Source organism: Ischnura elegans, chromosome 1 (assembly GCF_921293095.1).
Source record: "Ischnura elegans chromosome 1, ioIscEleg1.1, whole genome shotgun sequence".
NCBI lineage: Eukaryota > Metazoa > Arthropoda > Insecta > Odonata > Coenagrionidae > Ischnura > Ischnura elegans.
The window spans coordinates 73493189-73519214 of record NC_060246.1 but is presented as its reverse complement, the minus strand read 5'-3'; the positions used below and the strand labels follow the sequence as shown (position 1 = coordinate 73519214).

Here is a 26026-nt window from a genome sequence, read left to right as displayed (position 1 = left end):
GATGAGTTTCGATCCGAAATTCTGATGGAGTCTTTTTAAAATGTCACATTCACATTTTTACTTCCAGTTTTTTTTTGGGTCCAGGATTTTCCTCGGGGGTCGTAAATTTTTCAGTTGAATTTAAAACGGTGTTATCGTCGTGCTTTTGTTTCATCTATGATTGTGGTAATTTTCTTTTCATATTTAGCGAAAATAAAAATTTTAAAAATGTTTAACTTTTCCAGATTTTGTTGATGGCGTCGTATGCAGTGGGTTGGGCCACCCAATGCCTAGATTTCAAAGGAGAAGGGTAATAACGTAGTTGTTTTTTATTTTAATCCCTTGGTTGAACATGTTTTTCTACGATTAGGCAGACATCATAGCTTTCGGCCGGGCTCGATCTTCGGAAAAAATATTTTACCATTCATACCACTTACCTTCCAAGCGGGTGATTCGGGTTGGGCGACCTTGTATTAGTCGACTCGTGGTATCTCTATGTAATGTAAATCTCTATGGGCTATGTGTGTTACATAATCTTTGATGTGTTGCCTCTTAATGTAGATGAGTTTCGATCCGAAATTCTAATGGAGTCTTTTTAAAATGTCACATTTATATTTTTACTTCTAGTTTTTTTTGGGTCCAGGATTTTCCTTGGGGGTCGTAAATTTTTCAGTTGAATTTTAAAACGGTATTATCGTCGTGCTTTCGTTTCATCTATCATTGTGGTAAATTTCTTTTCATTTTTACCGAAAATAAAAATTTTAAAAATGTTTAACTTTTCCAGATTTTTTTTATGGTGTCGTAGGCAGTGGGCTGGGCCACCCAATGCCTAGATTTCAAAGGGGAAGGGTAATTACGTGGTCGTTTTTTATTTCAATCCCTTGGTTGAACATGTTTTTCTTCGATTAGGCTGACATCACAGCTTTAGGCCGGGCTCGATCTTCGGAAAAAAAATTTTACCATTCATACCACTTACCTTCTACGCGAGTGATTCGGGTTGGGCGACCTTGTATTAGTCGACTCGTGGTATCTCTATGTAACGTAAATCTGTATGGGCTCTGTGTGTTACATAATCTTTGATGTGTTGCCTCGTAATGTAGATGAGTTTCGATCCGAAATTCTGATGGAGTCTTTTTAAAATGTCACATTTACATTTTTACTTCCGGTTTTTTATGGGTCCAGAATTTTCCTCGGGGGTCGTAAATTTTTCAGTTGAATTTTAAAACGGTGTTATCGTCGTGCTTTCGTTTCATCTATGATTGTGGTAATTTTCTTTTCATATTTAGCGAAAATAAAAATTTTAAAAATGTTTAACTTTTCCAGATTTTGTTGATGGCGTCGTATGCAGTGGGTTGGGCCACCCAATGCCTAGATTTCAAAGGGGAAGGGTAATTACGTAGTCGTTGTTTATTTTAATCCCTTGGTTAAACATGTTTTTCTACGATTAGGCTGACATCATAGTTTTAGGCCGGGCTCGATCTTCGGAAAAAAATATTTTACCATTCATACCACTTACCTTCCAAGCGGGTGATTCGGGTTGGGCGACCTTGTATTAGTCGACTCGTGGTATCTCTATGTAACGTAAATCTTTATGGGCTATGTGTGTTACATAATCCTTGATGTGTTACCTCGTAATGTAGATGAGTTTCGATCCGAAATTCTGATGGAGTCTTTTTTAAATGTCACATTTACATTGTTACTTCAAGTTTTTTTTGGGTCCAGGGTTTACCTCGGGGGTCGTAAATTTTTCAGTTGAATTTTAAAACGGTGTTATCGCCGTGCTTTCGTTTTATCTACGATTGTGGTACTTTTCTTTTCATATTTACCGAAAATAAAAATTTTAAAAATGTTTAACTTTTCCAGATTTTGTTGATGGCGTCGTATGCAGTGGGTTGGGCCACCCAATGCCTAGATTTCAAAGGGGAAGGGTAATTACGTAGTTGTTTTTTATTTTAATCCCTTGGTTGAACATTTTTTTCTACGATTAGGCAGACATCATAGCTTTCGACCGGGCTCGATCTTCGGAAAAAATATTTTACCATTCATACCACTTACCTTCCAAGCGGGTGATTCGGGTTGGGCGACCTTGTATTAGTCGACTCGTGGTATCTCTATGTAATGTAAATCTCTATGGGCTATGTGTGTTACATAATCTTTGATGTGTTGCCTCTTAATGTAGATGAGTTTCGATCCGAAATTCTAATGGAGTCTTTTTAAAATGTCACATTTATATTTTTACTTCTAGTTTTTTTTTGGGTCCAGGATTTTCCTTGGGGGTCGTAAATTTTTCAGTTGAATTTTAAAACGGTGTTATCGTCGTGCTTTCGTTTCATCTATCATTGTGGTAAATTTCTTTTCATTTTTACCGAAAATAAAAATTTTAAAAATGTTTAACTTTTCCAGATTTTTTTTATGGTGTCGTAGGCAGTGGGCTGGGCCACCCAATGCCTAGATTTCAAAGGGAAGGGTAATTACGTGGTCGTTTTTTATTTCAATCCCTTGGTTGAACATGTTTTTCTACGATTAGGCTGACATCATAGTTTTAGGCCGGGCTCGATCTTCGGAAAAAAATATTTTACCATTCATTCCACTTACCTTCTACGCGGTTGATTCGGGTTGGGCGACCTTGTATTAGTCGACTCGTGGTATCTCTATGTAACGTAAATCTGTATGGGCTATGTGTGTTACATAATCTTTGATGTGTTACCTCGTAATGTAGATGAGTTTCGATCCGAAATTCTGATGGAGTCTTTTTTAAATGTCACATTCATATTCTTACTTCCAGTTTTTCGTGGGTCCAGGATTCTCCTCTGGTGTCGTAAATTTTTCAGTTGAATTTTAAAACGGTGGTATCGACGTGAATTCGTTTCATCTATGATTGTGGTAAATTTCTTTTCATTTCTACGGAAAATAAAAATTTTTAAAAATGTTTAACTTCTTCAGAATTTTTTGTTGGTGTCCAGGGCTGTGGGTTGGGCCATCGAGGCCCAGATTTCAAAGGGGAGAAGTATTTAAGTAGTTTTTTTATTTTAATCCCTTGGTTGACCATGTTTTTCTACGATTAAGGTGTCATCGCGGCTGTGGGCCGGGCAGCATCTTCGGAAAAAAATATTTTCCCATTCGTATCACTTACCCTCCGTTCAGATGATTTGGAGTGGGCGAGCAAGTAATTGCCGACTCTTGGTGTCTCTATGCAATGAAAATCTTTATGGGCTCTGTGTGTTACATAATCTTTGATGTGTTACCTCGTAATGTAGGTGAGTTTCGATCCGAAATTCTAATGGAGTCTTTTTAAAATGTCACATTCACATTCTTACTTCCAGTTTTTCGTGGGTCCAGGATTCTCCTCTGGTGTCGTAAATTTTTCAGTTGAATTTTAAAACGGTGGTATCGACGTGCATCCGTTTCATCTATCATTGTGGTAAATTTCTTTTCATTTCTAACGAAAATAAAAATTTTAAAAATGTTTAACTTTTTCAGAATTTTTTTGGTGTGCGGATAGCGCCTTAGTTTATGAACATGCGTAGTATAGCGCCTTAGTTTTTGAACATGCGTAGTTTTTGTTGTATATATTTTCGGGTTTGGGAATGTTATGTTACCATATTTTTGATTTTTTGTGTTTCATTTACAAATCCCTGTTGTAGATATGTCACAAAGGTGAAATAATAAATGACCAGGTTACGTATACACTGCAGTCTCTTATTGCGACTTGCCCACCTCTCGATAGCGCCTATGTATTTCATGTTATGAGGTTTACAACGGATAAATTAAGGTCCTTATTAATATCTTTTTCGGTGATACTGAAGTTTATCTTTAATTTTAAAATAGATTCAGTCGGTTTTTCGCTGTAACATTTCGTAAAAGTCAGTGTCAAAAGTTGCCTTTACTAGCGCTCTCCACAGGACACATCAGTATAGCGCCCTAGTATCTAACGTACCTTTTTTTTACATATTTGTCCTTTATGCTGGTTGAAATGTTAAGTTACATAAAATTTGTTTACTTATCTATACTTTTAAGGTAATTTTTTTTATATATTTGGTTTTATGTCTTATTAAATGACCGAGTGGAAAATGCCTGCACTTATATTATAAAGTGTTTTTCCTGCCAATTTTTAATAAGAAAAAGAATAACTTTCTTGCTGAAAATAATAAAATTAACCGATTTTAAGGTTTAATTGTAAGTTTAATTTAAAAAGCCGTCTTTATATCAGAAATATAAATCATTTTGTGTTAGCATAATTTTGTCGCAATTTCCCTGGGCGTGGGATGACCTTTCATGGGTCAAAATAATGCGCGTTAATAACACGACATGTTTACCTACTTATTATTCACTATTGAATTTTTACTCCACAACGATGAAATTAAGGATAAATGCTGCATGAGAAAATTGTTCATCAGAAATGTTACCCCAAGTTCACATCGAATATTTACACTGATATATTCCTCAAACATGATTGCCCATAGATATATGACATCAAAACAAAACCACGTTATCATTTTCGTACATATTCTAGTCATTAAATGGAATTGCATAATAACACGACATGTTTACCTACTTATTATTCACTATTGAATTTTTACTCCACAACGATGAAATTAAGGATAAATGCTGCATGAGAAAATTGTTCATCAGAAATGTTACCCCAAGTTCACATCGAATATTTACACTGATATATTCCTCAAACATGATTGCCCATAGATATATGACATCAAAACAAAACCACGTTATCATTTTCGTACATATTCTAGTCATTAAATGGAATTGCATAATAACACGACATGTTTACCTACTTATTATTCACTATTGAATTTTTACTCCACAACGATGAAATTAAGGATAAATGCTGCATGAGAAAATTGTTCATCAGAAATGTTACCCCAAGTTCACATCGAATATTTACACTGATATATTCCTCAAACATGATTGCCCATAGATATATGACATCAAAACAAAACCACGTTATCATTTTCGTACATATTCTAGTCATTAAATGATGTCAAATTCCAATAAATACCGACATGAGGATGTACACCAAAAATGTTAACCCAAACTTTCTTACCGCTTGTAGTTACTCATTTGTTTTTTGATTCCAAATATCAGCATAGGGGCGGTGTCTCCGATGTACGTGAAAAATGTATACCATACCTCCGTTCTCTAAAATCCGTTGGAGAAGGGAATCCTACAACAGTTGGATGAAGCCTTACCTAAGGAAAAAGTGAGAGAAATGGTTGATCTGCAAATGAAATCACTGCAAGCGGAAATGACGTAAGTTAAACATCAGTATCAAGCAAGGAAAGACTAGTGATCTTCTCGGTGGCAAATCGGCCACTCTATGTACAGTGACTTTTGTCGCTTAAAAAGTGCATGCAATCACTTGTGTACTTGTGTGAGTCAGCCATAACAATTTTCACATTTACGTATTTACACATTCCATGCGGCGGATAAAATCCTGAATGTTCGGAGTGACGATTTTTAAAAAATATTTTCAACAGATTTTGGTATTTAAAAGTTTACCTCGATATCCTATTGCCGATAACATACGGAAAATATTTTTTTTTCAAACTTATTTTTCGTGACCTCTTAACCCTAGAACGACGGACTGGGTCCAATGGACCCAGTTGGTAGTTTTGAAAGTTTATAATTATGTCAAAAATGCACGAAACTCATTTTGACTCCGTGACTTTTCGTAAATGTATGTCCTCTAAAACATAGCAAGAAATAACGAGAATAGGCTCATTACATTTTATAGTATACTACAAAGTTACATAGTGGACGGACTGGGTCCATTCCCACACAGCACACGGACACCTTTCGGACATCCGGTGATTGTCCGCCAAGTGGCCTATGGACATCCTACGGACAGCCGAATTCATACAAAATGATGTCCGCTGCAAGTCCGCATGTCAGTAAAAAAGGTGGCCTATGGACGACCTGAAATTGTCCGCTCTGGACACCTTCAGGACACGTTTAGGTTAGGATTGCATTTTGTTCGATACTAATAAATAATAGGTCCAGACAAGAATTTAAATAAATAAGGCATCAATTTCATGCACAATATTTATTTGGCTTCTTAAAACAGTACAATGCCAGAAACTACATACGATTTAAACTTTCTTCTTCCCCTGTAACCTCTCCTTGGCGTGCCTTAGCCAGCTTTGGATGGCAACCTCCACATCCTTTTCAGGGGCTGTCTTGCTCTCCTGCACTGCTCCTGTAATAATGAAGTATATAAACATTTCATTGTAGCAAGAAATTGTATCTTGTACGTAACAAGCAGATTACATAAGACAGGACGCTAGTCTTATTAGTCACATGTTTAACATTCTTAAGGTTTCAAAATTAGGAAACCTGTCCATTACAGGCTGAATACATTTTACAAACTTTTCTTTGACTTTTTCTTGTTCTTAAATAAGAAAAGATTTTGAGTAAAATTATTAATGTGTTAGTAATGTATATATTATGATTAAGAACATTTTTCATAGAACAATTGTTGAACTAGATTTTAATCCCAAATATGAGAAGACTGTTGCCTGTTAGACCCTGGTGCACCATCTAGAAAAAAAATTCTTTGATCCATCCTTGCCAGACAGCTTAGTAGAGGTCTCGAAAAAGATATTGGAAAAAGCATTCAAATGGAGGATAATATTTCTGAACAATTGGTCTCCCCTTGAAGATTATGACTACACTAGAGTGAATTGTGGAGGTGAAGAAAAGTGTTACATAAGCTGGAGCTAAGGAAGACTAATGCAGAAGAGCTGAATATGATATAGGAGTAAAGGAAACTAGAAAATTTAAAGGAGGAAGTTTAAGTGAACTAGATCTCTTGGGATTAGTGTGAAAACAGCCACACTGATTTGGCACACAAACCACTTAGCTGCATTGGCTGAGATGCAACTTAAAAAAATAGAAACTTTGAAAAACTAGCAAAAACTTGCTGTAGTTAAGGCCATTCCATGATTTAGATCTCCGAATTCTTCCAATCTTAATAATTAAAATAGATCTTCTAATGTAGTCTGGTATCAAGGCAAAAGTGACAACCTAGCTCACTGGCAATATTCACATTTCGACAGAGACATAACAGGGGAATAGCAGCTAAGGCCTGCTGTGAGCTACTGAAATTTCTATAGCTCCTACAAAAACACCTACTTCAAAACATCTTAGTTAGCTAGAGCTACTAGAAAATAGTAGCTTCTGTAGTACTGTGCAACTACTATCCCTGTTGAATAAGTTATCCCATTCTTAAGTTCTACAGGTGCTATACATCGAACTTTTATAGAGCATGAGATCCTTTTCAACCACGTTTTTGGTAATTATACCTCCCATATGCAGAACAAAAATTGTTTTCAAATGTTTGAATTACTTGGTAGTGGAATCTGCATCTGAAAATAATACATAACAATACTATTTTCTCTACCTTTAGCATGGAAGGGTGAACCTTGTATTACAAGATGTTTAATAATTATTTAAATTTACTTTATATGAGCTCCCTTTACAGGAGCAACTTGCCAAAAAAGTATCCAGACCAAAATTATTCCTCCTTGCTCAAACCTATATAATAATCAAACGAATACTTACACCTCTCTCACATGCCTCGCTTAAGCATGTTCCAGCCAACTCTTCACTGTAACTTCCACACTAGAATTGGTGGCTGTATCGTCCTGGTTAAATGCAACATCTGTAAAGAATGAAGACAAATAAGTATACAGACAATTATAAGAAGAGAGACATACAAACTTATAAATAGAGATAGGAAATAAATAAAAATACAGATGAACTATTTTTATTCAACTCCACTACATGAAAGCTATAGTCAGTAAATGCCTCCAGGTAAATATATCAGCTTCACGATACTCTACACCAAAATGTGTACCGATGGCTGTACGAAAAGATGCACAAGTTCTATTTTCTGGGTATAAGATTTCATGCAGCAGTTTGAGCAAATAAATGAACCATAAAATATAGCCTTAAGGTTTGTTTACACAATATATCACTTACAATTAGACCTTGTTTAGATTCATCCCGAATTTCTTACAGTCGTCCTATAGTTTCCACTAAATTAAATGCATGGATGACTAATAGCACAGTTACTTAGTTTGTAGTTAAATTAGTTTATATTTTATTAGGTTAGCAAAGTTTGGCAGAAAAAATATAATAAACGCTATAAAAGTTACGTCGGCATTGTAATTTTTCAATCCCTAAGCCTTATCTTTACTGACATAATAGATCATTTATTTATTTAGGACCTAAAGTTTTTAATTATTAACCTAGTTCCATCAAACATATAAAGAGTATAAAAACTTTTTGTAAAAAGGCTAAACATTGGTGGTTATCCTATCATAACATTATTGTTCTTTTTCGATGCGTGCGTAACTATACATATCGAAAGAAATCACACGGTGTAGTCCGATTTCAAAGAATTAATAATTTACGTGAAACCTATTAATCATACATGCGTGTTGCAAAATCCCCCGGTTACACGTAAGTACAATTCCTAGTTATATTTATTGCCAAGAACCCTACTTGATTTGATTTAGGAACGGAACCAAACGGACCGTTGGGACTTCCAACAAATTCAGCCGTAGCCTACGCTATCAAAATAACAGGTTCTATTTTATGCGCTAGCACTTACATTATTTCCTATACGTTCTCGCGTACAGAGACTATAGTACAAGAACTTCCACTTTAAATTATATCATGTAAACAAGGAACAAAAGCGAAAATTTCACCATGAACAACGGAAAAAGACGCTACCTTTAGTTGCCAAGTAACGGTTTTACCAAGACGGTAATGTTGTTCCAAGCAGAGCCATATTTTTCCTCGAGATGTTACAGGCTGAGTTATAAGAAATATAAGGAGCATGCGGAAACACTATACTGCCGCCAGTGAACGCCAAGAAAAAATTATTTAGAAGTCACATCAAACTTACTTGCAGCAGCATCTTTGTAACCGCCAAACCACCATGCTGTCTCCGGTGTTCCGTTCCAGTTCCTCTGTTGGAAAGGAGGAACGGAGGAATGTGGAGAACCATGGTAGCGGTAGATTCAAAATTCGTTCGCCACCAAAAAAACTAGAATTTCGATATAAAGTAAAGGTACGGCAGTACTTACCTTCTATCTTCTACTACTTCTTCTACTTGCCTATCCTTAAATTGGACAATTACAATTTCTAATCTGGGAATGAGGCCATCGATGCCGTGATAATTTTAGGAGAATTCTTACCATTAAAAATTAAAATGAATTTAAAGCGTTATGTTTCATTAAAATACTTTCCAATCAATCGCCTCTGAGATTTTTTAATCCCTAGAGAGTAAATATTAATTAATCAATAAGTTGAAAGAGTTCATTTAACCTGTAGGAATGGAATGTCCCCGAGACGGCTACGCGACGTCCGCAGGACATTGGTACATAATATAAAATTTCAGTAAAAATCGATAAATTCCATTATTCCTGTTGTTAATTTTTGTAAAAGTTGCTAAATTTGTTGAAATTTAAGTAATTTTTATAATCATGAAAAGTACGGGTTTATTGTTCATCCAACGCTTCTCAACCGTACAACATGCGGAAATTTTTAATTTTTTGAAAGTTTCTAAAATTGTTGCTAAATTTATTTAAACTTTAAAAATTGTTATAAATAATGTAGAGAGTTCAATTGTTCGTTCAATTGTTGTTGTTTAACCCGTGAGGCATGTAGAAATTTTTAACGCTCGTAAATGTTACTTAAATTGTTGCTAACTTTGTTTAAACTTAATTAATTGTTATAAACAATATAAAACTTAAAAATAGCGTACATTTGTTGTTCTTAAACTATAGAAGCGGTAAAAATGTCAATTTTTTTTTCGTTAAATAGTTTATAATTTCCTCCGAGTCCACACTCCAACAAGAGGATTACATTTGGTTACCTAAAATAATCCTCAAAATATCTCTTCCTCCACGAAAAATTTCCTCTTCCTCGATCGGGAGGAAGTATTCTGGCTTCAGAAACGAGAGAGAGTTTTTTTTCTTTCTCCCTTCTCCTATACTCCCTACTCGGAGGAGGATCACGAGACTTTCTCTCGGAGTTCCTCCTTGAGGAGGTGAGTATTTTAAGAGGAAACCAAAACTCCCAAACCCTGCGTAATGGGACACTAGCTGGACGTCCGCTGGACATCCGAGATAGGACAGTGTGCGGACGGATGGCCAGGACAGCCGGCGGATGTCCTCTGGCTGTCCTGAAAATCCGCGGACACTGAGAGGACGCGACGGACGCGCAGCGGACGTCCTCTGGCAACGATGTGCTGTGTGGGTTGGACCCAGTCGACTATTTTCAATGCTATGGGTAATTCATTTCAACTTACCAGCAATTTTCTTATTTACCTTGTATTTTCGGGAGATTCAATGTTCATGTAGTTATGAACAAAGTCGTAGGCGATACCAATTACCAATTAGTGGGCAATTTTTATGGATTGGCTTGAAGCCTTTCATATGCTCTTACAATGCCACATTTAGAGTGGCGCGGTCAGAAACATGTATCCACATCGTTTCGTAATCGGTAGTATTTGCAACTTTCTCTGGTTTGACGCATACACAGTGTGAATTATCTACATTCAGTCCCATAATCTGTCAGTTTTATATGTGAGACCGTTCATCTAGCGTCTGCGGTGCTTTCGTGGTGGTAATTCAGAAGTTACGCTCGAAAGCTGGTCTTGCTGCCTCACGACATTTGCTGTTATTCCAACTATCTAACTGAAGGCCTTGAAGAATTTGAATACCATCATTGCATTTTGATGCCGTACATGGCAAGTACAAACCTTTATGGATTATATAAAAGATTATACTCTTTCATTCTAATGTAATATTTCAGTATTTACCTCATTTACCAAATCGTTTACTCCTCAGATGGATTAGTTAGATGAAGTGGTGTATTGATTTTCATCTACTATGATATACAGCAATTTTATTATTCCTGTCTTTACCGGATGCTTAGTGGCACCAAATTTTGTGTAGTGAGATATTGATGTGACTGAATTCATAGAGTGACTATTTATATACTTACTGTGTAGTTGAGGAGCTAAGAAGTCGGCGTCGCCCTTTGGATATTACAGTCAAAATAACTATCAAGATATTTTTGAGGTAATAATAAAAAGCATTGTTTATAATTATTGTAAAAATTAACTGTTCTAGTAAAATTATTGAGCTCTTCGAATTGCTTGATATATCAGAAACATAATATGAGACAGTGCTTTGCTAATGTTTACCTAAATTCATGACTAAGGAGTAGCACGAACAATGTTATCTTCCATTTATATCTAAGTAAAGTTTGGAATGAAAAATCGATCGATTTCATTGTCACTTAATCCACAGGCTTGCTAATAGTGACACAAATTTGGAGTGCGTTCATCTAAAGATTGCAGAAGGACGTGTTCAGCATCTAAACATACAGCGCTGACAGGAGGAGGGCAGTAGTGACTCCGGTGGAGATGAAGCCTAAAATGTTGAATGCGGATGGAGAAGAACTGAACTGAACCTTGGGCAACTTTTCTTCATCTTGCTGAGAAGATGATAGAAATATGAAAATGGGGAATTCCTATCGGTAGGAAATTTTTTTTCACGCAATCTGAAAGAGGAGTGGTAAACAAAACCTCATTCCACTAAAAAGGGTAGAATGCGAAGGCGTAATATTTTGCGTCATATCCTGTGCGCCGTGCAGAATTTTTATTCTGTCATCTCCTCTTTGCTAATTTTCTGTCCTAACGTCTTTGATGTGGTTAGAAAATGGACCACCATTGAAAGGCATAAGCTTTGTAGAATGAAGAAAATGACTCTGAAATAAATAAGGTTCTGGGATTGCTAATATCTATCGTTTTTACAAGTCAAAAATGAAAATGTTTCACAGCTTTGGAGTAAACTAGACGGGCGACCAATATGCAACAGTATTATAGAGTCAAAATAATACTGCGGGTTATTCGATTTGATGATGCGACAGAAATGAGGAAAAGTAGAGGCGAAGACAACTTGCAGACTATTAGAGAGATATTTGATGGGCAGAATGAATATTTGAAATATGCATTCGTGCCAGGATCCTGATGACAGTTGACGAACAGTTATTGATGTTCCGTGGGCGCTGTACCTTTACACAGTTTGTTTCATCAAAACCATGAAAGTATGGAATTAAAATTTTGAATAAAATTAAAATTTCAGCTGCAAGTGGTAGTAATGATTCATACAAGTGGAATATCCAAGTCTGCACAGGTAGATACTCTGATAAAAGGGAAAAGATTAGTTACAGGTATGGTTGAGGGACTAATCAGCCAGAAACATAATATGTGAAAGTAGACCGCCCGCTACTTTCCAAAGGTTTAGCGATTGTAGAGAACATGAGGTAAAATAAACGAGGGATTCCACTCGAGCTCACGTCTGTAAATGCCATAGAGCCTATAGGGTTTCCTAACAAAGTGGTATCTCATGAATTTCATGAAATCCATGAGAATATCAATATCGGAAGAATTTAAATCGCGAAAAAGAAAATGTGACACACTCCTTGACAACCTTAGCAACCTAGGAAAATAAGTGTCGTAAGTGCAACAACAAAAAGGATAGAAAGACACGAACATCCTCTTCACGATGTGCGAAAAATATATGTCAAGGGCATTCAGAAATTTTATGCAATCAAGGCTTGTTGTAGCACAGCAGTTTTTAAAACATTTGTAAATGCATCATACTTTTGTTTCATTAAATTTGTTACATATCTTATTTATCATTGACAAAAAATCAATTTTGTAATTTGTGTTAATGTAATTGTGCTAATGAATATTCATAAAAATGGGGTAGGTGAAGTGATATTTCTGGTAGAGGGAATAATATTATGCTTCCCTGCAGTACTAGCTTCCAATAAAATAATTTAATAATAATAAAGACGTGAAGAAATATGTTGAGGAAGTAAATAAGATGGAAACCATCACTTAACTGAGCCTAAATTCATCATAAACTGGTAATATGGTGGAAAAAATGTTTAAGGGTCCATTGGACCCAGTCAGGCTACTACGCGATAATTTTTTTTCAGTCTTCCTAGGGTTAATATGTCACCCATCATGGCGAAGCAATGAACGTATGCAACCAGCTGTACAAAAAAACCGCAAATATTATTATTCTAATAGCGACGGACTTTCATTCTAAAGTTCATTTGAATGTAATTTGCCAACACTAAAGGAAAATCAATACAAGATATAATTTAGACTATTTAACAGCACTAAATAATTAAATACCTCGACCCGTCTAGACTTTGGAAAGAAAAGAAATGTGTAAACTATCGCAGTGATCAGAGGCGCAACTAGGAATTAAGGCTAGGGGGGGGGGTTTAGGCGAAAATATTACTTACGGGTGTGGGGGTATTGCATACCCACCAGGGTAAGCAGGAGTTGCCGGGGCCCTCCTCCAGAAAAAATCGAAGAATAATGGTTTAAAATGGCGAGTTTTACGGCTTTCTGAGGAATATTTGATAGATCTTAACACTATTCTGTGAGTAATACTTGTCCAAATAAGTAAAATGGATTAAAATTAAAAATTTCTAGGAGCATTGGGGGGGGGGTTAATCCCCCAAACCACCCCCTCGATGCGCCACTGGCAGTGATCTGGTCTGTAGGGTTCTTTACAGCGAACTTCCATTTTTTTCTTCACAAAACTGATAGTTTGCGGTAGAGAACCCAATGGACTGGGTCTTTCCAAAGCAAAACTCCGAGGAAGCCCTGACCAGGAGGTAAACATTATTCGATGAGGAAGGATACACATTTTTCTTCAATTTTTACATTCCGTCAATTTGCTGTAAACTATCTCTGCATGACGAACACAAATATTTTTTGGCAGTAAACCATTGTACTTGTTTTAAATTTTTATGGTATTATTTCGGTTTAAATTAAAAACAATTAAAAAAAATGCATATAATATTTATCAAAAAATTGTGAAAAAAATCCAGTATAACTACTTCATTTCCTATTAAAAATACTATTTAGTATTTATCGAGCTTCTTCCTATGGTATTCAATAATGCAGTGACAAAGACATAATCCGGGTTCATCTGGATAATCTGGGCAGAAAGTTGTGATGGTCCTCCTAATACCTGTTGTATGACACACGTGTCACCACTTTTGTTTCCATCAACTCCTGCATTCGAAAAGTAAGAAATCATGAAAATGAGATTCGGGGAGATTCAGTGTAGATGGACGTAAGGTAGGGCCTGCTTGTGCTCCCAGTAGGGAGCGTATCAGTTCTATGCAGAACAGCACTTTTTTGCGTCTACTGTCTTTTTGATGTAGTAAGTGACTATTTAAAACGATCAACTGAAATATATAGATTGCTAATTTCTCATACCCCTTGACCAATTAATGCTCACAGTGGTAATATCCCAAGGTTTGATCGCAGTGATGAATGCCTCTCATGTATTTATTGTTAATAGCAATAGGTTCCAGTTTCAATTTCGTAATCCCTTTTCTGTTTTGGACCTCAAGCAGCTGGCTGCCAAACTCAGAGGTGATTCATCATCCTTAATTTTATCGGAATCAATTCTTCGGAGATTCCCTACTCTGTTTGCCCATAATTTCCCTGTTCAATATATTTCTTTTTCCAGGAGTTCTCTAGTGATTTTCACACTGTTGACCTAATTGTCTAAATTAACAGAATGGTCGATACTCTCTAGGCCCTGAAGTAGTTTATGTACTGCATTTCCTACTTGCCACTGCCCTCCTACTTCCTTGTCTGCAAACCCAGACTAAATCAGAATTCCGCGATGGGACCGAAACACCCAAGGCGAAAGCATCTTATTTCCAAGCTGCTTGCTTACTTTCGTGTATCAATGTATTCAGATAAAAACACTGCTGTTACGACGTATGAGTATTCTCTGTTTAGGATATCAAACGAATAGATAAATACATTTCATAGTATGCATTGACAAAAAACTCCTTTTCCGCCCGAGAATTTTCCCTCTGCGCGCAAGAAAAAGCAAGAAGCCCGGCCCAGCGGCGCCGTAATATTTTTTCTTAAGATCAAAACCTTGTAACTCACTTCAGAATTGATTTAAGTTAGTTATCTTTTCAGCAAAAATAACTTTGTAGTTTTCTTCACATTTGGTATGCAGCATATAGGAGCCTACAACGTAAGAAACGTAAGTTAGTAAGCGACTACTTTTTACCTTGCAAAAATCAAAATTTTCTTGTCCTAAAGGGTGTTACGTCGGTATAACAACATTTTAACTCAATATTTGTACAATTGGTTACAACCTTCAAAGAGAAAATAGTGTGAAGAATTTTGTGCAGAAGATTCAATTCAATACAGACAACGGTCTGGCAGCAATTGTGAGAAGAAGATAAAGTAAAAAAATACACGTTTCTGACGGAAATTTAAGGAAATGTTTTTTATAGCTTTTGTTATAATTTTTAGCGAAAAACTATTAAAACCATTGAATGAAGCATCTCTTTCTACATTAGAATGCAATTTTTAATCAGTGCACAACGCAACATTCATTTTCGTGCTGTTATTAACAACACCGCGCTCCTGGCCTTATGGAGATTAACATGGGAAACGATTCTCCATAAGAGCCCATACTGTCAACTAAATGTGGAATGCTCTATACCCTTCTTTGATGGCCTGATATACGCGAAGAATTATGGCAGCTTTGCCTCTGAACCAGCCACCGGCATCAGCAGCTTAACGCACGTCCCCTTACTGCCGGATAAGTTTCCATGCAAGCCATTGAATGCTAGCAGTGCATTTGCTTACTCGTCACAGGTGTAATGACTGCCCTGACATACGAGGTATTTGAGGTATGAAGTGTCGAGCGAGAGAAGTTTCACTTTGAAATACAAGCGAAATTTGAGACACGAGGAACGGCCGACTACCATACTTCACACAGTAAAAAAGGCAAAGACCAGTGAAGAGAAAAGCAGTGAAGAAATTAAAGCATAAAGTAGCATTTAAGTTTTGTGTAAGTTACATTTAAGGAACCAAAATTCAAATATACTTAATGAAAAGGAATGTAAAGGGATGAAACTGGTTTTATAATTTTTTATAGAGTATATGTCATTTATTAATATGCTCATTTTTCTTATTGAAAAACAAATAACAAAACCAATTGTGGTAGCATGTTAGCGGCTTGAATGAAAAAATGGCATTTTAATTAATTTCAAAGGGGACAACTGCATTGAGATACGAGCAAATAGACAAATGAGCAAGGTTAGGGAACGAATTAAACTCGCATCTCGAGGTATCACCAGGAGGTATCATGGACAATCTTAAGCACAGCATCTTTCATAATCCTCTGAGGATGTTAGATAGGTAAACATCAGTAACTCTGGATATATAAACCTGTGTTAAACCTCTGAACAATCAACCTATCATTAGTTCGCCTTGAAAATCACTCTCCCATTTGAGAGATCCAGGTTTGAATCCTATCTTAAGAAAATGGATATTGTTGTTAGGATTTTTTTTCATTAGCTACACTTGCGGATGACTCCATGAAAATATGTCGCTGACTATTTTGCAGCAATTGCCTGGTATTGTCATTTTGAAAATTTCTTTCATGCTAATTTAGTCTCGCGTATATTTCAGCATGTATGTAACTAAATTGATTTCTATCAATTTTTTACATAATTTCTTTGTATATGAGATAACATAATTTTCATGCATTAAATGTGTTATTTTGTATTAATTTTTTGCAGAACTATGAAAAAAGAAGTTGTAAATAATGAAACTTTTCCCAAGTGTCCACCAAGTAAAGATGCCTTGTCAGATTACAATGAAGGCTTATTACTCCGCCGAAAAACAGATCAAGATTTATCTAAAATTTCTGATATGCAGGCCAAGGCAGAAACTTTATCTCGGAAAAGAGACCAATCCACACTACCCAGTTCAGGAAATGATGCGGTAATCTCTTTGTATCAATGGATTCTAAATGGATAGCAATGTTATCCTTAATGAGATGTATGAACCTTGATTCTTTCTATCCTTCAGGCCAATGAGTGCTCAGCTGGAGTTTATTATGGTGATTATGAGATGGCACTGCTTTCCTCAGATAATGATTGTGGCCGTCCAGAGGAAAATGTGGTAACTGAGCTGCAGAAAATGATTCATCTTGAAGATATAAACTCTAGGATTAAAAATGGTGGCTTTACGCCACTGTTTTTTGCAATTAGGGAAAATCACTTGGAGAGGGTTAACTTTCTTATTGCTCGTGGAGCAGATGTAAACCATAAGGCCATTCACGGCTTTACACCTTTAAGTTTAGCAGTCCAGCTAGGCTATTTAAAAATAGTCAACCTCTTGATTGCAAATGGAGCAGATCTTAGTACTAGAACAGATAAACTTAACACACATTTACACCTCGCAGCAGAGAGTGGTCATCTGGATATAGTAAATGTTCTCATTGAAAAGGGATTAGATGTTAATGCTGAAAATGATGATCGAGCAAGACCTTTGCATTCTGCAGTACAAAATGGTAATCTTGGGATAGTTAAAGCTCTAATTTCACATGGGGCTGATACTAAAGTTGGATCTTCAGGCGCAGGTAACCATAAAATGGATGTGAACGTTACAGCCTTACATCTTGCAGCACAAACTGGTAGATTGGATATAGTTAAGGCTCTGCTTGAAACAGGAGTAAACGTTAATGTCAAAACAGGTGACAGGATTACACCTCTACATTTAGCATCTCAATATGGCTCTGGTGAGGTAGTAGACATTTTAATAAGAAACAAGGCTAATGTTAATGCTAGGGATTATGAGAATGTTACTCCTCTTAATTTAGCGTCAGAACGTAATCACTTTGGAGTGGTTAAGTCCCTTCTTCTTGTGAAGGGAATTGATGTGAATGCTAAAAGCCACAATAATACCACAGCGTTACATGTAGCATCTCAGAATGGTCACTTAGAAGTAGTGAAGCTACTAATTGAGAATAAAGCCAATATTAATGCTAAAAAAAATGAAGGTTTTACACCTTTACATTTAGCAATTCAGCAAAAACGTTTTGAGGTCAGTGATTTTTTAATAAAAAATGAAGCAAACATTAATGCTATGGATGATCAGAATTGGACTCCTTTGCATAATGCAGCATATAATGGTTTTTCGTTAAAAATAGTAGAGAGATTGATTGCCAGAGGAGCCAATGTAAATGCAAAGATGGATAATGGTAAAAGAGCTCTTCATTTGGCCGCTGAACACAACTACTTGGAAATAGTGAATTTCTTGATTAAAAATGGAGCCGTTGTTAATGCTCTAGATAGAAGAAGGTGGACTCCTCTACATTGTGCAGCATATGATGGTAATTTAGAAGTTGTTAAATCTTTGCTTGACAAAGGAGCAGACATTAATGCTAAAACAGAAAGAAGTACTACACCACTGCACTTTGCTAAAATCAATTATCATGTAGAGGTGGTTGATTGGCTACTGAATCAGGGGGGAAGAAGTTCATGCTTATGAGCGAAGCATACTTCAATGCTAGTGCTGAAGCAGGTAGATATGTTTTACCATTACACTTTGCAGAAAGACGAGGAAACCCAGGAGTCATAAAATTACTATAGTTGTTTGAGAAGTTGTTTAAAGCTATAGCAGATAATAATTATTCAGAAATTGAGAGTTCCATTAGAGTTGGAGCGATTGTTGATGCAATAAACGTGGATGGAAGAACACCATTGCATCTTGCTGTCCATAATGGCCACATAAAAGTTGTAAAGCTCTTGCTAGCAAATGGAGCGGATGCTACTAAAGTCACTAATAAAGGTAATACACCATTACACTCCGCTGCTTCCAAAGGTGATAAAGAAATGATTGAAGCTTTGTTACAACATGTAAGCCTTGATAAATTGAGTGATTTTGTGAATGCTAAAACAGTAGATAAAAGTACAACATCGTTGCATGTTGCTACAGAAAAAAGCATATTTGAAGCTGTAAAATCTTTGTTGAAACATGGTGCAATTTATAACATCAAAAATAAGGAAGGTAAAACACCACTTGATTTTTCTCAAGACCAGAATATTACTAAAGTATTGAAATTAATTGATGAACTGTTTGAGGATTCAATGAAAGGTAATGTTGAAATTATCAGTAAGGTTAAAGCAATAAAACCTGATGAGCGCGTAGCTGTAATGAATTCTCGTGATGACCACAGCAAGACATTAGTCCAGGTTGCTATCACCAATAAACACTCAAACCTTGCAAAGAGATTGTTAGAAATAATAAGAAGTCCAGATCTGAATTTAGAAAATTAAGTGAAGAGTTTTAAGTTAGTGCTCTCTTACATGAAACTATGATGATGTTACCAAGATCAAGGGCATTCAAAAAATTACATCAATTTTTTACCTTACTGCTTATATTTGACTCAGGAGTCGATTTAGTAGTAACATTTTTTTTACATATTAGCCGCAGGAGAGAGCAGAAGAAGGAATTCTGCATAGTAAAAAGCATTACACTAAGTGGGAAATTTCATTCTTTTAGAGCATACAATTTCTAATAAAAAATTGTATCCATTCAATGTAAAAATCCTAACTGCTGTTAACGACTCCCTTCTAGAAGATTTAGAATGATTCTATTCAATAATAAGTGTACTAGCTGAAGTCTATATCCTCATTGAAAATGAATCAGTAGTATTAATTTTGTCCTTGTGTTAATGTCTTGATGACAATTAATTCCCTTTTTATTTGTTGTTCATGAGTGAATTTACCTTGTCCACCACCACTGTGCAAGTGCTACTCAATTTGCAGTCCATGTTTTAACTTCTCAATTTTAAGAAATAAAAGAAGAGAATAAGTAATAAATGATTTTCTTTGTTACCCAATGATCTTGTGTGATTTTACGTTGTGCACCAGAACAGTGTAAGTGACTCTGAATTTGAGGTCTAATTGTAAACTTGTCATAATTGAGAAATAAAAGAATGGTTATTAAATGTTTTTCTATGTATCTTTTATTCAATTTCAGTTTTGTTATCAACATTATTTTATAAGTATTAAGTATATGTATATAATTGCTACAGATATCTACTCTTCACTGTGGGATTGTATGACTAATATTTAAGGAGTTGTAACTCCCCCTCTTCACTCAAATACCCATTCCGGTGCGACTCGCTCTTCAGGCAAAATGCGTCTGTGTGACTCTCTGCAGTACACCTCCAGTTCTTTGTGTTGTTGGGAATTCATTTTCTATAGAAAGCCTGTTTTCTGTAACTTGCCAAACAATCACTGAGATGCGGTACTAACTTAACAGAAATAAGTGTCTCAAATTTTATTTCATGATAACTAAGTATGAGTCATTATTAAACTAGTATTCCATGTTAATTGGAAATGAAAATCTAAGGAATGAGCTCTTACCTCATTCCTTAGATTCCCATTCTCTTATCTCCTCTATTTATTCATCCATTGCACCCTTCCATTCCTGCCTTCGCCCCACCTCCTACACTCTCCTTTCCTTCCTCATCCCTGACAATGAGACTGTAACAACTCTGTGGAGTTGCGTGTGTGTGTGATGGATAAAGTCACACAAAAGTCATATTTGGCATCACTAACCATGACCTTTCATGAGGTAGGTGTCTTAAGTCACTCTTGGTTGGCTAGGCAACTGAGGTTACATACTGTTAATATGATGACACCTATAGCCAATTTCCTGGCAAAAGTAGCTTGTAATTCTGCATGGACTACCAGAGGAAAAGACAAAATTCCTTAGGAACATTACACGAGAAAAACCACTTCCATGGCTAAGGTTCAAGTAGCAGTCAGCTGTTATTCTGACCAACTGCCATGAAAAGAGAGGTGCAAAGTTGCAGGACCATTCCCACCCTTTGTAATTTCCCTCTTTGCATATACACCCATGCCTCGAATAGAGCAATTTCGATTAGCGCAAATTCGTTCCTCGGGGAAACATCGCAGCGCAGCGTAGCCTAATCAAAAAACTAACGCCCTCATGATAAAACGTGAACTTGCGCTAAGTACACGCGAAATTGGTATCATTTTACGTATATTAGTAGTATTGTTTGTGTCAAATATTCTTTTTTGTTTATATATTAATCGAAATCAATTGCTATGCAATGGCCAAAAGCATTAGATATTAGTCATTGGGTCCAGATCAGTCCTATCGAAGTTAATTATTTCGTTACCTTAACAGAATGACAAAAGTTAATTTAGATTATTATTTAATCGTGGAGATAGCTGAAATGAGTTTTTTTTTTTAAGCAATACGGTTTGAGACGTAATTTTTGCCGTTTAAGGTTATCGGGCGATTGACTTCCAGGTAGAGGGTCCACGCTAAAGCCTTCAAGGTCATCGTTATACACGGGGGAGAAATGGAGCGGTGGCCGACTAGCTTATGAATAGCATCAACACATAAAAGGGTCCGCTCTAGAGTCTCAAACACAATGGCTTCATTCCCTCGCAGCCAGGAATTAAGGCGGGGGGGGGGGGGTTTAGTACAACCGAGAACCGTTCTCCTCTCTGGTACAACTAATACCGGTGTGTGTGGGGGTATGGAATACCCACCATGATAAGCGGTAGGTGCGAGATTAATAAATTGCGGAATTTTAAGATAAACGTTTCAAAATGGTGAGTTTTACGGCTTTCTGAGGGATATTTTATTAATCTTTAGACTATTCTATTAGTAATATCAACCCAAATAAGTAAAATGGATTAAATTTAAATATTTCTCTGAGGGGGGGGGGGTTTAACCACCAAACCCCCCCCCCCCTCGCTGCGCCACTGCTCCCAGCAGTCGTAGGCCCTCTGCGTCTCAGGAACTCAGTGCAGCGGTAGGAGGTTATTTCGATAGAGACATACAGAGTTAGAACAATGGCAAGAAAATAGGGATACTGGTAGAAAAATCATGAAGTTATCGAGAAAAACCATAAACCTAGAAGAGAAATTGAAACAGGTCAATTGATTTGAAAATGGATAGCGTCGAAGCGTATTGCGCGGAAGTATAAACTCACGATGCTTAATTCTGAATAAAGGCGAATTTAAAACATCAGTGACCTCAGCCGCACCAACTTCAACCAAGCGGTCAACACGTTCAGAAAGATCATTGTGAATCTGTACAAAATGACGTAATTTTAAACGGCAAACAAGTATTTTTAGTGCGGCGATATCAGGTGAATCTGCAAATGTTGATAGCGCAGTCACTGCAACATTTTCTGATGAATTCAAGCTGTGATTGAAATTGGATCCTTTCCCCCTTAACTAGTTTTTAGTGTTGACGAGACGATATTGTTTTGGAAAAGAATGCAATCTCGTTCACTCATTTTCAGTGAAGGAAAACCTTGGTCAGGTTTCAAGGCATTTAAATTATAATTTCACGTAGCTGCTAATGCCTCGGAGGACTTAAAATTAAAATGATTTATCATTCATAAACTACGCTAGTCATAGGCGGATCCAGGGGGGGGGGGGGCACGGGGGCACGTGCCCCCCCCAGATCCTCAAAAATATGCATGATTTTTAATATGGTCCCATTATCATTGCGTTCGTTTTGTATTACGAGGTATCCTTGTGCCCCCCCTGAACAAAATCCTGAATACGGCCTTGCTTGTGCCCCTCCCAGAAAAAAATCCTAGATCCGCCCCTGACGCTAGTCATGAAATGGTATTAAAATAGCTTTTGCCTGTCATTTCGATGAGCGACAAAGGGGCCTGGGTGGCACAGTAATTGTTTTTAGACTGGTTTAAAAAATCGTCAACTGCCGGCAATGCACTACGAACCCCTCAAATAGCCAATATTAGCCCACCCGCACTACAGGAGGGATTTTTAAAAGCTCGTTCGAATTTTTTTAAACGTGAATAAAAGTCTTTGAATGTGTGCCAACTATTGTTAAAGATATTTTAAACTATAAACATGCATAAAAATAAGGTTTTCTAAGGCTATTTATGGGAATATATATGGTTTTGAGGAAATTCGATATCCAACACCTATGCTACCTTGAACGCATCCCTATCTTCCTAATTTTAAAACGCTCTCGTATAACGCAATTTCGTGTAGCGCAAAGACCCCAAGGAACGCATCCCTTGCGCTATACGAGGCATGGGTGTATAGTAGGGCGGATCGGAAAAATCGATTTTTTTCAAATCCATCTGGCCCAATGAAAAAAAGTTGTGGGACCGATCAAAAATAAGGCCTGAAAAATTTGAGACCTCTAGGTGAACCCCTGACCCTCGCTCAAATGCAATTTAGGAGGGGGAGGTCGAAATTCGAAAAATATAGTATTTTATGGTCATTTCCTATAGATTTCGCCGAGTTACTGCCCTTTCGGGCAAAAATTTCATGCAATTTGACGTATCTGCCACCGTTTAGCCACAAAATGCCTAATTTGAGTCCGCGCCCGCGAAGAAAATATTCCAACGCCCACGCAGCGTCGCGGATACAAGAGCCGCAGGCCGATCCCCTCCCCTCCCCGCTCGCTTCTACCCCTCCCACGCCTCCAATACAGCAAAATTCATCCCGCGTATGCTGCTAGGAGGTCGTTTATCTTTGATAATATAAATCGGAAGATGGTAGAAGGTAATAAAGGAAGCTTAGTGAGACGACTTTTCCCTTATTAGGCGCCTCCTCGGGGTTAAACAAATCGATGTTACCACCTTTTAGAGAAGTGATGAAATAGTTTTAGATCCGAGAACGCAGGAAAGGAGCCTACGGTCCATGAAAAGGCCTCTCGAGTGGCTATGAAGGTGTGCGAACTATGGTGACGCTTCCCTTCCATTATGTGTGACTAAATGGATTTAGCCGTACAACAAGAAGTACTAAAACTTACGGAAAATGCGAATAGGCCAAAAGTAGGGTTTTTGCTGAAGTACAAAACACAAGCACTTTTGAAAGAACATTTGAAATTATGCGATATTTTTGCGTGTAAGTGCAAGTAGGAGCATAAGGTTCCCCCCAATGAAGTATGTTGAGAGACCAGCGGACGAAACGAAAGATGATGGTGCTGGATTGAGTCCTAAAGAAACTCAACAACTGAAGAAAAAAGGGAATCGTCGGAGAGCGTTGAGTCGACATCGTCAATTCTTCTATGGGAAAATAGTATCAAACATTTTCTGCATCAATTCATCCGAAGAAAATTAAACTGAAGAGAAATCATCCGATTTTTATCTCTACGTTCCTCATAAAATAAACATTCAGGACTAAACTCAAACTGGAACTTCTGCGTGGAAAATGCGTCTGCCAAATGTGATAACACCACATGCAAGAACCAAGAAACAGCAATGATCGTCCCCGCAACTTTAGTTGACGCAAAAATCATAAGTTCGTAAGAAACATCCAAGGTAGTTTGCCAGAATTACATACGTAGACAGAAAAAGATGCTAATTATTGTGAATACGAAAAGAGAGGTATCAAAGGGTGTCATCAAAGGGCTAAATTTTAATGGAGTGAAAGACTATACTTTTGTCTGATGAAAAAAGGCAAGAGCACTTATCAATCCAAGTTTAGAGGGGAATGTGTGATGTTAGTTGAAGAAACAGGGTCCCACTTTTGGGTTTGCCTCCCCCGACGGAGGATTAGCAAAAGTTATAAAATCTGCGATTCTCGATTCCTTTCCGAGTGAAAATTAGATACACAAAAATAAAAAGGATTTGAATGCGATGGTGAATGCCGCCCAAAAAGAGGGCATCATTCCTATGCTACAAGCATAATTCCAACATCCCTTGCTATGTGAGGAAACTCTTCTCGGGATTCCCACCGGGTTAATTTTTCCATAATGGCAAACTTTTCAAGCTCCGACTCGGGGCTCATCATCAGGGATAAATTTCGTTGAATCCCGAGAAGAGTTTGACCACATCATTCGCCGGGAAATCATCAAATCATAATTCATCCCTTACAGAGGTCTATTTGCTAATTGCACCAAGTTGACTTAGATTTGCAACATAAACATTCGGAGTACAATCTAAGGACCGAATTTGCGTTGTCGTAAGTATGCGTTTGGCGGCCGATCCGAGATTTTTTCAAGTGCTAGATTTTAATATCAACATTAAGGACTACTCGCTGATGACATATTGGAAAGAGACCACAGTACCTCCGGCTACATCTGACCTTAGTGCTGTGGATTTTCAAAAATCTATTGATGAACGTTCAAATTTGAAGTTAAATATTTCTTTTTATTATACATATAGACGAGAGATTCGTGAATAAATTCACAAAAACTTTGTTGACAACAGCGAAAGACGAGGAATGACACTGACATAAGAAATACAGATTGGAAAGCAGGTAATTGAAAAATTCTTTCGTGATTGTTCCTCCACAGACGATACTGAAACATTAAATATTAGTTAGACTAACGAATAAAGACACACTTGGTGTAAATTTTGGTGCATTTGGCGCGTGGGAGGGGCTTGCGGGAAAAGCACGCGAGCGGCTTTCGCACAAAATCCATTTAATCACATCTGACGGACAATGCCGAAATTGGAGCGCATATCCGAAGTTCGCACACCTTCATAGCCACTCGAGAGGCCTTTTCATGGACCGTAGGCTCCTTTCCTGCGTTCTCGGATCTAAAACTATTTCATCACTTCTCTAAAAGGTGGTAACATCGATTTGTTTAACCCCGAGGAGGCGCCTAATAAGGGAAAAGTCGTCTCACTAAGCTTCCTTTATTACCTTCTACCATCTTCCGATTTATATTATCAAAGATAAACGACCTCCTAGCAGCATACGCGGGATGAATTTTGCTGTATTGGAGGCGTGGGAGGGGTAGAAGCGAGCGGGGAGGGGAGGGGATCGGCCTGCGGCTCTTGTATCCGCGACGCTGCGTGGGCGTTGGAATATTTTCTTCGCGGGCGCGGACTCAAATTAGGCATTTTGTGGCTAAACGGTGGCAGATACGTCAAATTGCATGAAATTTTTGTCCGAAAGGACAGTAACTCGGCGAAATCTATAGGAAATGACCATAAAATACTATATTTTTCGAATTTCGACCTCCCCCCCCTAAATTGCATTTGAGCGAGGGTCAGGGGTTCACCTAGAGGTCTCAAATTTTTCAGGCCTTATTTTTGATCGGTCCCACAACTTTTTTTCATTGGGCCAGATGGATTTGAAAAAAATCGATTTTTCCCATCCGCCCTAGTGT

General features: G+C 37.2%; 2 protein-coding genes across 2 annotated transcripts in view; one reads left to right on the top strand and one right to left on the bottom strand.

The window, feature by feature from the left end:
* LOC124154651 overlaps positions 1–26026 on the bottom strand; it is a 238672-nt gene that overhangs the window by 80290 nt on the left and 132356 nt on the right. The gene's annotated exons all lie outside the window — the stretch shown is intronic.
* Positions 5148–18612, top strand: LOC124163530 (putative ankyrin repeat protein RF_0381). The gene is made up of 3 exons (XM_046540503.1): positions 5148–5244; positions 16663–16867; positions 16955–18612. The coding sequence occupies exons 1-3, from the start codon at positions 5204–5206 to the stop codon at positions 18416–18418; spliced, it is 1710 nt and encodes a 569-aa protein (XP_046396459.1). The 5' UTR covers positions 5148–5203; the 3' UTR covers positions 18419–18612.

Bases quoted from the DNA above. Each gene is read 5' to 3' on its own strand.
- LOC124163530 (XM_046540503.1), top strand. From the start codon at position 5,204: ATGGTTGATCTGCAAATGAAATCACTGCAAGCGGAAATGAC. The intron at 5,245-16,662 runs GTAAGTTAAACA...AATTTTTTGCAG, and splicing joins TCACTGCAAGCGGAAATGAC to AACTATGAAAAAAGAAGTTG. The intron at 16,868-16,954 runs GTAATCTCTTTG...TCTATCCTTCAG, and splicing joins CCAGTTCAGGAAATGATGCG to GCCAATGAGTGCTCAGCTGG.